Raw genomic sequence first — 15,640 nt, forward strand, 5'->3', positions numbered from 1 at the left:
TGTAATCCTAGCTACTGAGGAGGCTGAGATCTGAGGATTGCAGTTAGAAAGCCTATGAGATTCTTATCTCCAGTTAACCACCAAAAATCCAGAAATGGAGTTGTGGCTCAAGTTACAGGGTGCTAGCCTTGTGCTAGTCCTAGTGCCCAGGCCCCAGGCTCTAGGACTAGCACATGCACAAAAAAGCATAGGTAGATAATTTGCACATTTTAGGACTAATAAATTTAACAAGCATTTGCATTCCTCCAATACAAGATGGACAAAAGCATGTAAGTTATAAAGTCAGAATGTGGGAAGTTAATATGAGAGGCAGTCAACACTGTCTAGTGTTTGATTAAGTACAAACCATGACTTTATACAAATAAGCAGTTTCTTATTTCAGAGAGTGGTAGGATAAGGAGAGTAGCTTCTAGAGTTAGCAATTATTGAGACAGGCCTTGCGAGAGTGGTAGGATTTAAATAGATGGAAAAGGGAAGGCTGTTGCAGTTGGCATACAGGCTGAGCCATCGGTGGCGATGGAGATCAGATGAGCAGCATTAGCAGGGAGAAGCAGAGGGTTCTGATGTATGTGGATCTGATGCATGAGGAAGAAATGGCCTGGCTGTGGGTTTTCTCCCACTAAGTCACAAATAAGTAGTGGAGAGCTTTTAAAACCCAAGGGACTTGGACTTTGTTACTGAAAGGGAGTTTTGAAGGACTTTTGAGTATAAACTATAAATAACTAAGTAATGATTGAATTGAAGAGGATGAATTTGGCATGTTGCACAGAAATGAGCTGGGATGGAATGAGGCTGACAGTTGAGAAACCCAGTACAATTTGCTTCTGGATTCTCCAGAACTCTTAAGATTTCTGTTTAAACAAACATTTTTCTCTTTGAGATAATGTGCTAAGATCACTTCTATTCATCATCAGACTTCTTTTAGGCCATACTATTTGACTCACCTCTAAGCAACTAACTGATTACAGTTTATTCCTCCTAGAATACTGAGAAGGTGATAGGATAGAATGATTTTAGTCTAGTTTGTATTTTAAGGTTTTGCTCAATTTTATTATTGGTAGTAGCAATAGTATTGTGGTGGTACTAAAGACTGAACTCAGAACCTCACAAAGCACTCTATCACATGTCCTCTGGCTTTTAGTTTGTTTTCGGGTAGGGGCTCAAGCTTTTGCTGGGACCAGCCTTAGGTAGTGACCTGTCTCCACCATCTCTTAAGTAGCTGAGATTACAGTTCTGTGCTACTGCATTTGGAAGGTTTTGCTCAATTTAAAGTTTTTGTATTGACATTAAAATAGCTATGAAGATGACTTAGATTGTGTGTTCTTACAAATTTTTATCAGAACATCGTTGTCATTCTGAATTTTCCTATATTACATATTGCTAAATTTTGGAGGATTTTGTTACTCATAAAACAAAAAATGATTTTTTTCCATGTAAAATGGGAAAGTCAGTAAAAAAAATTTAAAGTTCACATTTAAAGAATACTTTTATGCAAATATAATGGTACACATATGAACTTTGGAGAATCATGAACCCAGTTACTTCTTAGGAATATATTAGGTGTGTTTGTTTATGTGAACACTGGTCCTGGGACTTGAATTCTGGACCTGGGCTCTGTCCCTGAGCATTTTGCTCAAGGCTAGTGCTCTACCACTTGAGGCTACAACTCCGCTTCCGGATATTGGGTGGTTAATTGGAGATAAGACTCTCACAGACTTTCCCGTCTGGGCTGGCTTCTAACTGTCATCCTCAGTTCCTAGCCTCTTGAGTAGCTAGGATTACAGGCCTGAGCTACTAGTGCCTAGCTAGGAATATATTAGTATTTTTAATGGAACCTTTTACCAAATAATTAGAACTAGGTCATATTCAAATTGGGAGTGTTTTAGAAGGAATCATTTTCTTATACCAGTGTTTTGTTTCTTCCATCTTCAAGTCTTTTGGTTTAGAAATATAAAGGTTTATGTTTTCTTTAATTTTTGTGTCTCTGTTTTGCCTTTTACTCAAAAAACATGGAGTGCATTTTCTAAGATTGGCAGTGTTAGGTTCTGGGACAGGAAAACAGCTCCTACTAAGGTCACCTTAGGGTGACTGTTGTCAGGTAGGGGCAAGACTAATGAATGAGGAGTTACAGTTTTTCAATCAACTCCTAACAGGATATGGTAAGGTAGACAATATTAGGATGATGGGGCAAGGAAAGAAAAGAGCCAGGGGTGCTTTAAAGAAAGTGTTACCTAGGCTGGGAAGGTAGCTTAGTGGTAGAGTGCTTGCCTAGCATGCCTGCAGCCATTCCTCTCCTCAGTCCCATATAAACAGAAAGATCCGGAAGTGGAACTGTGGTTCAAGTGGGAGAGTGCTAGCCTTGAGTAAAATAATCTCAGGGACAGCGCCTAGGCCCTGAGTTCAAGCCCCGGAGGACTGGCAAGAAAAGAAAGAGTGATACCTGACTAGAACATGGTGGCTCATGTCTACAATTCCAGCTACTCCAAAAATTTAGTGAGACCTTTTTATCCCAGCCAACAAGCTGGAGATGCTGAGTTTAAAGCCCAGTACTAAGTGGGGGATGGGGGGGGAGATATGAAAGCTAAAGTAGGAGATGGAACGTTCCAGGGAAGCTTAAGCTCCTTACTGGGAAGATGAGTGGGGAAGAATAGAATCCCTGATGGCCATATCAATGAAAATTTCTTGAACTGTCTACTTGTTAGTATATGCCAGTAGTTTTTTTGTAGCCTTCAACTATGGATAAAGTAGAAAGGGAAAAGTAGAAAGGAAAATTCACTTTTCTTTAAAGACTAGAGCCTGAAGTGATGGTGAGAGCATGTATTTGTGCATTATAAACTGTACATTGTGATATGTAATCAGAGCAAATTAGAGCAAATATATAACTACAATCTTGCGTCCTCTTCCCTTGTGGGAATTTCAAATAACATAATCTTCCTCTGACCTTTTCGCCTAGTTTTATGAGCTCAGTCTCTTAAAAATAATTTTTTTTCTTTTCATATCCATGTCACAATGAAAAGTTGAGGCAAGCCCTAGCAATTGTTGATAATAGTTTGCATCTAGAAATTCAGACCTGGCCCATATTCATGGATCCAGTAGATATTCCTTAAATTTCTCTTAACACTTCCTTCAGTCCCTTCTATTTGTAATATGTATCATGTGTCCAGTTTGTTTCAGGCTCTGATCTGAGTACATAGTGGTGTTAGTTCCTACAACAGACAGAGATCCCAGACCTGGTAGAACTTAAATTTTAGCTGGGTGCCAGTGGCTCACACCTATTATCTTAGTTACTCAGGAGGCTTTTATCTAAGGATCACGGTTCAACTCTAGACCAGGAAGAACAATCCAAAAGACTTTTATTTCCAATTAACCAGCAAAAAGCCTGAACGATAGGCATGGCTCAAGTGGTAAATAAAGCTGTGAGTGAAAAAGCAGAATAAGACTATGAGGTCCCGAGCTCAAGTTCCAGTTTCAAAAAAGTACTTACATTTTAGTAATAGAATCACTCTGTTTTATTTCTTCCATGTGGACAAAAGATTTGTTAAGATTATACTGCTATCTAAGTACTAAGTTTCTTTAGTGTGCCTCCAGTAGACACCAGAGGGAGGAAGACATTTTTCATTCCAAGAGAAAAAAAGATTGTTTGGTAGCTAAGGTTTTATAAAGATAGACCAGTATGATGTGGCATATTTCTCAAGTTTATCTTGTAAAGGATGAAAGCTTGAAGATACTAAAAATATGGTGGTTTCAGAGACAGATAAGTGGGTGAAAGGAGGAATATTTAAAGACAAGTTATTTGAAGCTTGCCTTGCCTTGTTATGTTAGTGAGGAGAGACGGAGAAGGCAGCCACTAAATGACTAAGGCCTCAATTATAGCTTGGATGTACTTTAAATAGACCATAGAGGCATAGTAAGAAAGCAAAAGGACTAAATAGGAATTCTGTTATGGCACTAAAAACCCTATTTATTAAACCAGCAATGATTTAAAATAGACTATTTTCAGGTTTATTTCTTGTTAACTTACAGATGTTGTGCCTGCTTCCTCTGAAAAAAGCCCATCTTTGCGAACAAATTTGGACAAGAGATCAGACAATATCATTACAGATACTCTAACAGTAAACTCCTTGAAGACACCTCAGGAAAATCAGACAGCCACAGAAAGTTTTGAAACACTGACAACTTTACCAGCGTTTTGGCCATCAAGTAAAGAGGAAGTCATCAGCCCCAATTTAAGGACATCAAAGTCAGATTCTACTTTCTTTCACCAGTCCTCTGTAGAGACACTTTATGCCTCTCCCTCTTTCAAAACATTTAGCCCAGTAAAGGAGATTGAATTCAGTAAAGACCTTCACAAATCAGCACAAGCCAGTACTGTGCAAGTGGAGGAGGAACCCCTCAGGACCTTGGCCACATGTGGTAAGTTTACCCCAAACCCAACCAACCTAACAAGTAGAAACACACTATTGTAAGCATTCCTCTTTTACTGTTAGCTAATTTCTGTCTCCCTTGTTTTGTCACCTCTTTTTCACTCCTCATCAGTGGTATTAAAGTGTACATACCACAGTGGTACTTCTCAATCAGGAAATTGCCCTTTTTATTAAAGAACTAATGGATAATTTCTCATTGTGCATTACCAAATACTTGACTGAATATATTACAATAAGTTCTAAGTAATTTTTGTGCTAACCAAAATATAAAACCTAACATCAACTTAAAAGCTTCCAATTAGACATTTAGCTTACTTACTAAGAAACTATATGGAACCAGGCACTGGTAGCTCACGCATATAATCCTAGCAACTCAGGAGGCTGAGAACTGAAGATCACAGTTCAAAGCCACCCTGGGCTGGAAAGTCCATAAGACTCTTTTAAAAAAAAAATTGTGAAAATACCATACAGAGGGGTTACAATTACATGGGCAAGGTAATGAGTACATTTCTTATCAAGTATTGTTGCCTCCTCCTTTGTTTCCCTTTCCTATCCCTTCCCATCTCCCACCCCTTCCATTCCCCCACTCCCCCACCCCCCACCTCCGGCCAAAGTTCGTAAGACTCTTATCTCCAATTAACCACCAGAAAACTGGAAGTGGTGCTATAGCTCGAATGGTAGCGCCCTCTCCTTGAACTGAAGAGCTGAGGGACAGTGCCCAGGCCCAGAGTTCAAGCCCTACAATGGAAGGAAGGAAACCAAAAGAAAAGAAAGAAAAGAAACTATATGGAAAAGAATTTGTTATTATGTATGTTGATTTCCTCATACAAGTATATGGACTTTTTTGTAGGGGCAGTACTGGGGTTTGAACTCAGGGCCTTGTGCTTGTTAGGCAAGTGCTCTTTGCTCTATCATTTTGGTCATACCCCTCACCCAACCCTGCTTTTTCTCAGGTAGAGTCTTTTGTTTATGCACAGACTAGCTTAGACCTCAGTCCTTCCATTTATATTTACCAGATAGCTAAAATGACAGGCATACAGGCATACTTCCAAGATTTTTTTGATTGAGATGGAGTCTCATGAACTTTTTATCCAAGCCTTGAACACTCTGCCTCTCCACTAGCCAGGATTACAAGGATAAGCCACTGTGCCAACCACTGCACTAACATTAAGAGGGGTGGACATACCTGTAGTCTCAGCACTCAGGAGGCTGAGGCAGAGAATCACAAGTTTGAGGCCAGTAAAGGTTATGTATTAAGACCTGTTTCAATAAGCAAAAACCAAAACAATTATTAAGAACAATGCAATATTGTTTAGATTGTGATAAAGGACAAAGCCAATAGGGATTCCAGGTTGTTGGCTGTCAATATTTCAATCTTACATTATAATTATGTATTCTTACTTAAAGTTAATTAGTAAAAGAGAATAATTTGTTTGCTCATGCATTTTTCAAAGACCCAAGTAGTAGTTTTATTGGTTCTCCAATATGATAATGCTTACCAACTCATATAAATTCAAAGTTTTCAATATGAATCTTTTAAATTGTCTCAAACACAAATTATAAGTATATATGAAAACAAACAATGGAAACCACTATGTTGAGGTTAGTTTGAAAGGACAAAGAATAATAAAGATTCTCTCCCTACTGTTTGGTGAACTTTTGGGTGCTGAATAAAGATAGTAAAAGCCTCCTCTTAGTTTTGTTACCAAATTAACTTTATACTGAGACCAGTTGTACTGTCCTGATGGCTGGGAGATAATTAAAAACATGTGTTAGCCACTGACTCTGTACCAAGTACAGTTAATACAATTTAGCAAGGTTAATAAATTTCAGCAAGAAGTCCCTCTAAGATAACTACTATTAAGTTGTTAAAACCTGGTTTAAATTGTCATAAGATACCCAAGGTAAAAAAATAATAATGGGTCAAATCCCAAGAAAAAGTATGTTGAAATGCGTCCCACCTTCACTTCTACTCTTGAATCAGAGGCCTAGGTTTTCCAGCTACTATGATGCAAAGTCTCCCAGTCTCAGTGTACTTTGGAGACAGATTGGAGTTTGAGACGTCTCAAGTGTCAGGGACTCAAAGGGCCAGTGTTCTAGAGGACAGGTAATTACAAAGAAGAAATCCTGAGATTGTTGTGTAATTGTCTCTGGTGAGTCTGCAGTGTTCTGGATTATACCAAAGACTGAATGTGAAACAACTACTAAGAAACCAAGCTAAGCAGAGATTCCTGATAATCTTGTGATGCTTTAGAGTTCAAGATAAGACAGATTGGAATGGTCCCAATAAATGATCCATGTTTATAATTAGAAAATCTAGTAGGCTATATACAAAGCTCAAAACTACAGTGTAGGACTAAGAATGAACCAGAAATAGTTCATCCCTCACACATACTGAAATCTGTCTTCACCTCAAACAAAATGAGTTACTTGTATTCTATTTGCTGTCTAGAAGAAAAATCTTTTTGTGAGAGCATCCATCAACTTTTTATGAGAATTTTTTTGTCATTCAACAAAAAAATATACCAGGAAATGAACAAATGGCCAGACATATAGTTGGGGGCAGGCAGATAATAGGAACAGATCCACAGATAATCTAGACTCTAAAGTTATATGGCAGATACGTTGAAATAATTGTGATTAATATGATCAAGAACACAGGTAAACTGGGTGCCAGTGGCTCATGCCTGTTATTCTATGCTACTCAAAAGGCTGAAATCTAAGGATCACGGTTCAAAGCAGGAAAGTCTATGAAACTCTTATCTCTAGTTAACTAGCAAAAAGGCAGAAGGAGATCTGTGGCTGCCATGGTAGTCTTTAATAACCTTGAGTAAAGAAAGCTCAGGACAACACACAAGCTCTGAGTTTAAGCCCTAATATGGAGGAAGAGAAGGAAAAAGAGGGAGGAGGAGGAGGTAGAGAAGAGGAGGAAGAGGAAAAAAGGAACAGTTTTGCCATATTACTAGTATTTAGGTTTTTAAAAATAAAAACCCGAAAGTGGCACTGTGGCTCAAGAGGTAGAGCACTTGCCTTGAGCTGAAGAGCGCAGGGACAGTGCCCAAGCCCAGAGTTCAAGCCCCATGACCAACAAAATAATAATAATAATAAAGCCAAGTGAAAATTTTAGACAGTCTTTGAAATTAAGACCCTGACAGTCCTCTTCAGCCTGAATGGCCTACAGCATTAGAAAGAAAGAGATTTGGTGCTCACGGGAAAGCTACAGAGTTAGGAAAGAAATCCTAAAAGAGACAAAGATGCAGAAAGGTGAATTAAACCCATAATGATAAATAAACTCTGCCCAAGTCCTTGGGCCACACATGTGGAAACCCCAGGGAGTCCAACCACTCTCCCTACCCCAAATGAATATTCCCAGAAGCCAAAAGAACTGAGAAGACTTGAGCAAGGCTGATGATTTGGAAAGTCCATACAGTTGTCTTCCTACTAAAACAATAATCACTCTTCAGAAGACTATCACAAAATTGAGAGACTACAATAAATAGTTCAAACATATGGAATAAATTATCACTAGACCTTTAAAGAAACAGGAAAGCATAACTAAGTACAATGGCTTATACCTGTAATCCCACTGCTCAGGAGGTAGAAATTAGGAAGACCATGGATTGAGACCAACCTGGTCATAAAGTTCATGACATACTCACAGTCAATAAAACTGGGTGTGATAGGATGTTCCTGTGGTCCCAGCTCTTCGGGAGGCTGCAGGTAGGACTGTGGCCCCGGCATAAACATAGTGTTAGGTCCGAATAGCCACGTACCCTTGAGACCCCAAATCAGTACTTTGGTTTACAACCACTCCCCACCCTACCCTCTGTATCCTTGTCCAGCTGAAATCATGTGACTGGCAAGGGTCCAGAATTAACTGCAGTTGTAAACCAATTAGGGCAGAGAGATTCCCCCTTCCTCCCCACCTCCAGCTGTGATCCTTTATGCATGTTGTCTTTGTCCTGTTGTTGCTTTTGTACCAATACTCACCAAACAATTCTAGCATTCCCGTGACCCACTATAAAAAGTGCTAGTCCATAAAGGAAAGTGAGTCTCTAGCTCTGGCTGTAGTCTCCCCTTCACAGGTTTCCTCCCCAATAAATCTATGCTGATGTTGAGCTAGCTCTGTCAAGTCAATGCACCTTTTTGAACCTAATACACAAGACCCTACTAAACAAATAACCATAGCAAAAAATGGGCTGGAGGCATGGTTAAAGTGTTAGAAAACATCAGCTACAATGGAGATACAGTCAGCTAAGTGGATTTGTAAATGACCCAGGTGTTAAAATTAGCACACAAGTTCATAGACCAGCTAAATAGAAATGTATTCACAGATTTCACTAGACATGGAATGAATACATGCCTGTAATTCTAGCACCAGGGAGGCTGAGGCAGGAGGATGGCAAGTTCAAGGCCAGCCTAGGCTACACAGTGAAATCCTATATCATAAAAACAAATATACATGCATATATTTGTTACATATATTAAAATATGTGTGTATGCATATATACACAAAGAGGAGAATCTCTGCAGACAAAAAGTGTTCTCCAAGAACCAGAACCAAATGGAACTTCTGGAGATGAAAAGTGAAAATTTCACTGGGGGGGTTCTTACAGCAGATTGAAAATGAAAAAAGTGGGTAAGCAAATTTGAAGATACATTGATGGGAATTACCTGAAAAAATGGAAACAAAAAGATTTTGTAAATAAATAGTAATCTGACACTGGAGTAATAGGAATTTCAGAATTTCAGAAGCCTAGGAAAATTGATATGAGCAGAAAAATACTTTGAAAAGATAATGGTTAAAATCTCTCCAAGTGTATGGAGAATAAATAAACTTTCAGATCCAAAATGTTTAAGCAGAGTAAACAAAGAAAATTACTTATTCATATTGTAGTTGAACTCTTGAATTCCAGAGATAGAATTTTGAAGGTGGAATTTTTTGAATGGTTGTATTACATACAAAGAACAACCAACCTAAGTGTGCCTGACTTCTTGCCATGGGCAGTGTATGCTAGGAGACAACAAAATTATCTTTTTTTTTTTTCTTTTTTTGGGTCCGGTCATGGGGCCTGAACTCTGGGCCTGGGCGCTGTCCTTCAGCTCTTCAGCTCAAGGCTAGCGCTCTACCACTTGAGCCACAGCGTCACTTCCGGCTTTTTTTCTTTTTGCTTATGTGGTGCTGAGGAATGGAACCCAGGGCCTCAGGCATGCAAGGCAAGCGCTCTACCACTGAGCCACCTCCCCAGCCCAACAAAATTATCTTATAAGTATTAAAAGATAAAACCTATCGATCCATATTCTATATTTAGAAAAATTTTAAGTGAAGCCAAGCCAAGGAACATTTAAATGAATAAAGATGAATAATCAAGAAATCTATACTGAAAAAAAAAAAACAGTGGAGAAATATTTTCAGACCAATAGGAAATTGCACCACACAGTAACTTGAATTTATAAGAAAATATGGTAAGAATTGGAAATGATAACTATATAGGCAATCTGAAGTACTATATTTTTCTCCTAATTAAAGAATACATAAAGCTAAAGCACAAATAGTATATTTGGGGATTTAAAGCAAATGTAGATGTAATAAAATAACATAAAGAAGGGAACTTCATAGAATTAAACCACTTCAAGATTACCTGTATTTTAAATGAAATAGTACAGCACTGACTATAATTCTTAAGTTAAATGAGTACATTTAATCACAATTTCATTTACTGATTTTTGGTGGTACTGGAATTTGAATTCAGAGTCTTGTGCTTATTAGGCAAGTGCTCTACCTCTTGAGCCATCCATCTAGTACTTTTTGCATTAGCTATTTTTCAGATAAGGTCTTGTACTCTTTGTCAAGGCTGGGCTGGTTTCTGACTCTGTCCTCCTACATATCTGGAATTATACTTGTTCTTTGAGATAGCTACTCTTTTTGCCAAGGCTGGTCTCAAACTATGCTCCTCCTAACACTGTCTCCCAAGTGTCTCCTGAGGAGACACCATGCCTGGTCCCTTTGCTCATACTTTAAAAATGGAACTGTGGAGCTGGCTATGGCAGTGCATGCCTACAATCTTAGACTCAGAGAGGTAGGAGGATAGTTTGGGGTCATCCTGGCCCTAATTAGTAGCAAGATACTATCTCAAACAAAAAGAAAGAGAAACAATTGTATAATTACTCATCAATAATGAACAAGTAGAAACTGAAATTAAAATAGCATGACCATTTAAAAAATGCTTTAACAAAATGCTTGCAAGATATCTGAATTATGAAACATTTATGAAAGTAATTAAAGACCAAATGAGAGCTTTATTATGCTCATAGACTGGAAGACTCAATCTTTTTTTCTTGGCAGTTGGTGTTTGAACTAAGGCCCTTAGGCTCTTTTACCACAGGAGCCACACCTCTAGTCTTAGTTATTGTGAAGGGATGCCACTGGTTCTGAGGTACTCTATAGGTGGGGGTAAACTGGAAGCTGGAGCACTTTAGAGGCTGTGTAGGTGGGAGAAGAACAGAGATCACAGGAGAGGTGGAAGGAGGTAGCAGAGTTCCTGGTGGAGCACAACCAGGAGGCTGAGGAAAGCCCACAACACAGAAAGGAGGAAAGACACAATTGTGCAGAGCACAAATATCAAAGCTGAGGTTAGAACTTGTGTTACTATTGGTTAAAAAATTGGGATTCATTGAGCCTTTAGTGATTTAGTTTCTTATCAGAGATAAGAAACCTGCTGAGCCAGAAGGGTTTGGAGTGGTGGGAGATGTGAAGAGAGTGGAACAGCCACTGTGGAGAGAGGAAGAGGATGCTAATGAGACCATGACCCTGTGTCTTCCTGGTAGAGTTCCATACCTGTCTCAGAACTCTCAGTTCTGCTCAGTGCTCAGCAGCCTGGATACAAGTGCAAGAATGGCAGAGATTTTAAACTGCTTAGGATCGGGACCGGGCCTGCTATTGCTTCAGGCCACATCTGGCCTGTGTTAGTGAAGGAAGTGAAGCAGAATGCAGCTAGGCTGATTTGTTTTCTGAGCGTCTCTGGCTGCCTTGGTGCTACAGCAGCAGAACTGAGGGCAGAGGTTTTAGCAGAGCCTGCAAATGTTTACTGGTCCTGGCCCCTGGAACAGATGTAACCAGTGAGGCAGATGCATGGCAACCCACCTGTAGTGCGAGAACGCTTGATGTGAAGCTACTTAGGATCTAAACTGGATACAAAAGGAGGCAGGGCCTATGCGTAGTAGGCAGAAGTAGGCACATCTAGAGAAGAATGGAGAGCTAGGAGGAGAGGATTGCCATGGCTTCAGAGCAGAGTGGTTCCAAGTGCTGACCATTCAGCCAGCTGAAGGCCATTGTGCTGAGGGAATTCAGGAGATGACTAGCATGCATGATGGCTGCTCTCCCTGGATTGCCACTTTGGGATGATGAAGAATAGAGAAGGTAATTTCTATTCTTTGGTTTTTGAAAGCATTTGTTGATATGAACAGTCCAGGGCTGACATTATCTCTTGGGAGGGAATGAGCAGGACAAATTTTTAAGTGATGGCAAATGCATAGTATAATGGACCTTAGATAGAAAGGTAGCATCCCTTTATAGACTTCACAGCTTTACCAAGTGGAGTGGGGAGTACAGGCATGCTGCACACCTATCCATGAGACCTTTGATACCCAATGTGCTGGAATGACCCATCACTCTTCTTGGTGTAAGTTACTGATTTGTAGCTCAAACTCTTATCTTAAGTCATTAGATATCTCAAGCTGCAAACCAAAAAGGAAAACAAAGATCTGGTGGATACCTAGAAACCAGACACATGGCAAGCAGCTCTTCTTGTATTCTCATCTATAAGAAGTCACAGCTGTAACAAGTGTGCCTATTGCACCGGACACATACTGACTCTTTTTGGAGGAGGAGAAACCAGATCTCCAGTCTCTTGTGGACTACTGATGGGCTCTCGCTGCCTCATCCTTTGCCTCTTATCTCATTTCTCTGCTGGAGTTGTCCTTACCAGTGACAGAAACAGAATATCACACATACACACACACACACACACACACACACACACACACACAACCTGTTAGTTATTCCCATTCCCTTTGTGTCCATAAGACTCACAGCCAGAACAACTAATCATTTCACTTTTTTTTTTTTAATGAGGAAATTGGCAGAAAATTGTTTGGAAAAGTGCCTCGGCTAATTCTTAGCTTGTGGTAGGGCAGATTCAGAAGTAGCATGCCAAGCACAGGTGGCAGGAGCCTTAGCACCTCCCGAGGAGTGAGGAAGCTCCTTGGTCCTGGGGCCGTGGAGCTGGTCACTCCTTGGTGATACTTTTGCAGGTAGACACCGATTTGAGTTTTAAATAAAGCAAATCAAATTTATACTTGGAAGGTAAGTGAAAGAACTCATCTTTAATCCTGGAGTCCAGTATTCCCTGCAAAAAATGTACCACAGGTGATTTAGACTTCCTTACCCTGTTTATCTCATCTAGCTTATTTATGATGACATTGAAAACAAATTGCCAAGTGTCATGCTTTTTAAAACTTGAAATCTGATTCACATACAAATTATTCTTTCCAAGTATATAATTTAGTAGAGTGTAGTACATTCTCAGAATTTTACAGCCATCACCAGTACATTTTATTGCCCCAGAAAATCTCATACCCATTAGTAACAGGTTCTTCCCATTCTCCTTCCCCTAATTATTGGCAGCCACTAGTTCATTTTCTGTCCCTGTATTCTGCCTGTCATGGGCATTTCACCTCAGTACAATCATATACACAGCCCTTTATTTGGCTTCTTTCACTTAATATTGTCAACATTCATCTATATCATAACGTATCAATTTTTTATCCTTTTCATGACTGAATACCATTCCATTTTACAGATTTACAGCCTTTATTTATCCACTTACCAATCAATAGATATCTGTATTGTTCTCACCTTATGAAATTCTAAATAATTCTGCTATAAGAATTTATGTAACATGCTATGGTTTTAAACCACAGAACAAAGTTAGCATAACTTGTATGAAGACTTCTCTTGCTAGTTAATTGTATATCAACTATAAATGCTGAAGGAAATGAATTAGGGAATGAAAAAATCCTTCTGCGTAACCATCAAAGGATATGTTTCTTCGAAAAAAATTAACATCTGTAGCTAATTGGTTTTTTTAATATTACAAAAATTTATTCATTATTTTGTTTTTGCAGCACAATTCTAAATACCTTTTTAAATTGAAAGCTCTCATACCATAATTAACTGGACCTCTATTATTTATGAGTATAAACAGTTAAAGATAACCAACAACATTTGGAATCATATATCAGTGCTGGCTTCAAGGAGGCTCAACAATTGTCCTGCATATATCACAGAGTGAAAGTGTAAAACATGGCCACTTTCTGCATGTTGAGTAGGCTGTGTGAGGATGAATGCTAACAAGAGACCCACATGGATTCTGTGGAGAGCCAGGGAGGGAGAACCCAATGGGCAACAGAGCCACGCCCTCAAGAACAGCGTGAAGTGCATGGTGCAGCTGTGGAATGTTTGGAAACAAAAGCAAATTGGTGTGCGGCAATTAGGGAAGAGTGGCTTCCCACAGCAACAGCTTCACGTGGCCTGCGAGCCAAGGCTGCAGAACTTACATAAGGAGCTGTTTAGTCAGCAGTACAGCCACAAAGCCAGGGAAGGGTGGACACAGGGCAGGAAGCAAGTGGCCTCCAGCTTCTGTGCACATCAGAAACACCTGAAGCTTTATTTAATCTGTCCTCTGAGCCCAGTCCTCAGGTTCTGACTCAGTAGGTCTTCAGTGGGGCCCAAAAACTGCATCCAACAAGGTCCCAGGTGATGCTGCCACCACACTTTGCAAACCACTAGCATAAGTTAAGTGCCAGTGGCTTTAGTCACCATGTTGAGTGGGACTAGCATCACTGTGTTATCTTTGTATAGATGACAGCACTGTGTTAATATTTGACTCCAATATTATTTCCCTCTTGACCTACTTAGAGGTATCCTATTAAATCTTCCTTCTAACCAGTGCAAACTCAAATTATTCTATTCTATTCTATTCTACTCTATTCTATTCTTCTAGAATAGAACTTGGAAAATACATTTGGGGGCCTAAAATCTTAGACTCTCCTCATTAGCTGTGCTCCCTGATGCATGGAGCACCCCTGCCAGAGTCATACACTGGTGTGAGCTCCTGACATTCAGACACTCCCACTCACCAAGGTGGCACATTTCGTGTGCGGAGGGAGCACCAGGGTTAAGCTCCTCTTGGTAGTTGGGCTGAAACCTATCTTCTCACAACTTTTGTGAGCTGATCACATTTCAACTCATGCACCATAAGAGAAATGGAAAGCATTCTTCCTAAAGTTTTGTGACTATCCCAGATAATTAACGGTATGGTACCATCTCATCCTTTCTCTTCCATCTCTTCTTAGATAAAAGATTAACATATCTGTCAACAGCCACTCCCATGGAGGAGAAGTCAAGTCCCCATTCTATCCTGCTTGCTTGCCTTCTAAAATTTGTACCCAGAATTTAACATAATTGTGTAATGAAGTAAAATTAATTCAAAGATAAAAGAATAATATGAAAATATAATGTAGTGGTTAAGATCAGGTACACTGACTCTAGAGATAGTGGAGTCTAAATCCCTTCTCTGCCTCTTCTTTTTTTTTTTTTTTGTCAGTCATAGAGCTTGAACTCCAGGCCTGGGTACTGTTCCTCAGCTCTTCAGCTCTACTACTTGAGCCACAGTGCCACTTCTAGTTTTCTGAGTAGTTTATTGGAAATAAGAGTCTCACCGACTTTCCTCAGATCTCAGCCTCCTGAGTAGCTAGGATTACAGGTGTGAGCCACTGGTACCCAACTTCTCTGCCTCTTGTTTAGCCTTGCAATCTTGGGAAGGATTTTCTAGTCTCTTGGAGATTTCACTGTCTCACACTTAAAAAGTGTTTATAAAGCTTGCTCCGGGGCAATATGACACTGTCTCACATCTATAATCCTAGAGATCAGGAAGACTGAGGTTACAGGCCAAATGAGGCAAAAATGTTTTTGAAACTCCATCTCAACAGAAAAGCTGTATGGTAGTATACCCCTATCATCCAGCTATCGCAGGAAATGTAAATAGGAGGACTCAGGCCAACTCAGGCAAAAAAAAAAAAAGATCCTGTCTCAAAAATAACCAGAGCAGGGGAGGATTGGGTGGGGGGGCAGGGGGAGGATGGGAAGGGATGGG

General features: G+C 39.7%; 1 protein-coding gene across 1 annotated transcript in view; it reads left to right on the forward strand.

Moving 5' to 3' along the window:
* Enthd1 (ENTH domain containing 1) overlaps window positions 1–15,640 on the forward strand; it is a 91,252-nt gene that overhangs the window by 71,893 nt on the left and 3,719 nt on the right. The window contains exon 5 of the mRNA XM_013024785.1: window positions 4,024–4,410. Coding sequence (XP_012880239.1) covers window positions 4,024–4,410 — 387 coding nt within the window. The remainder of the gene's footprint in view (window positions 1–4,023; window positions 4,411–15,640) is intronic.

Source organism: Dipodomys ordii, unplaced genomic scaffold (assembly GCF_000151885.1).
Source record: "Dipodomys ordii isolate 6190 unplaced genomic scaffold, Dord_2.0 Scaffold79, whole genome shotgun sequence".
Lineage (NCBI taxonomy): Eukaryota > Metazoa > Chordata > Mammalia > Rodentia > Heteromyidae > Dipodomys > Dipodomys ordii.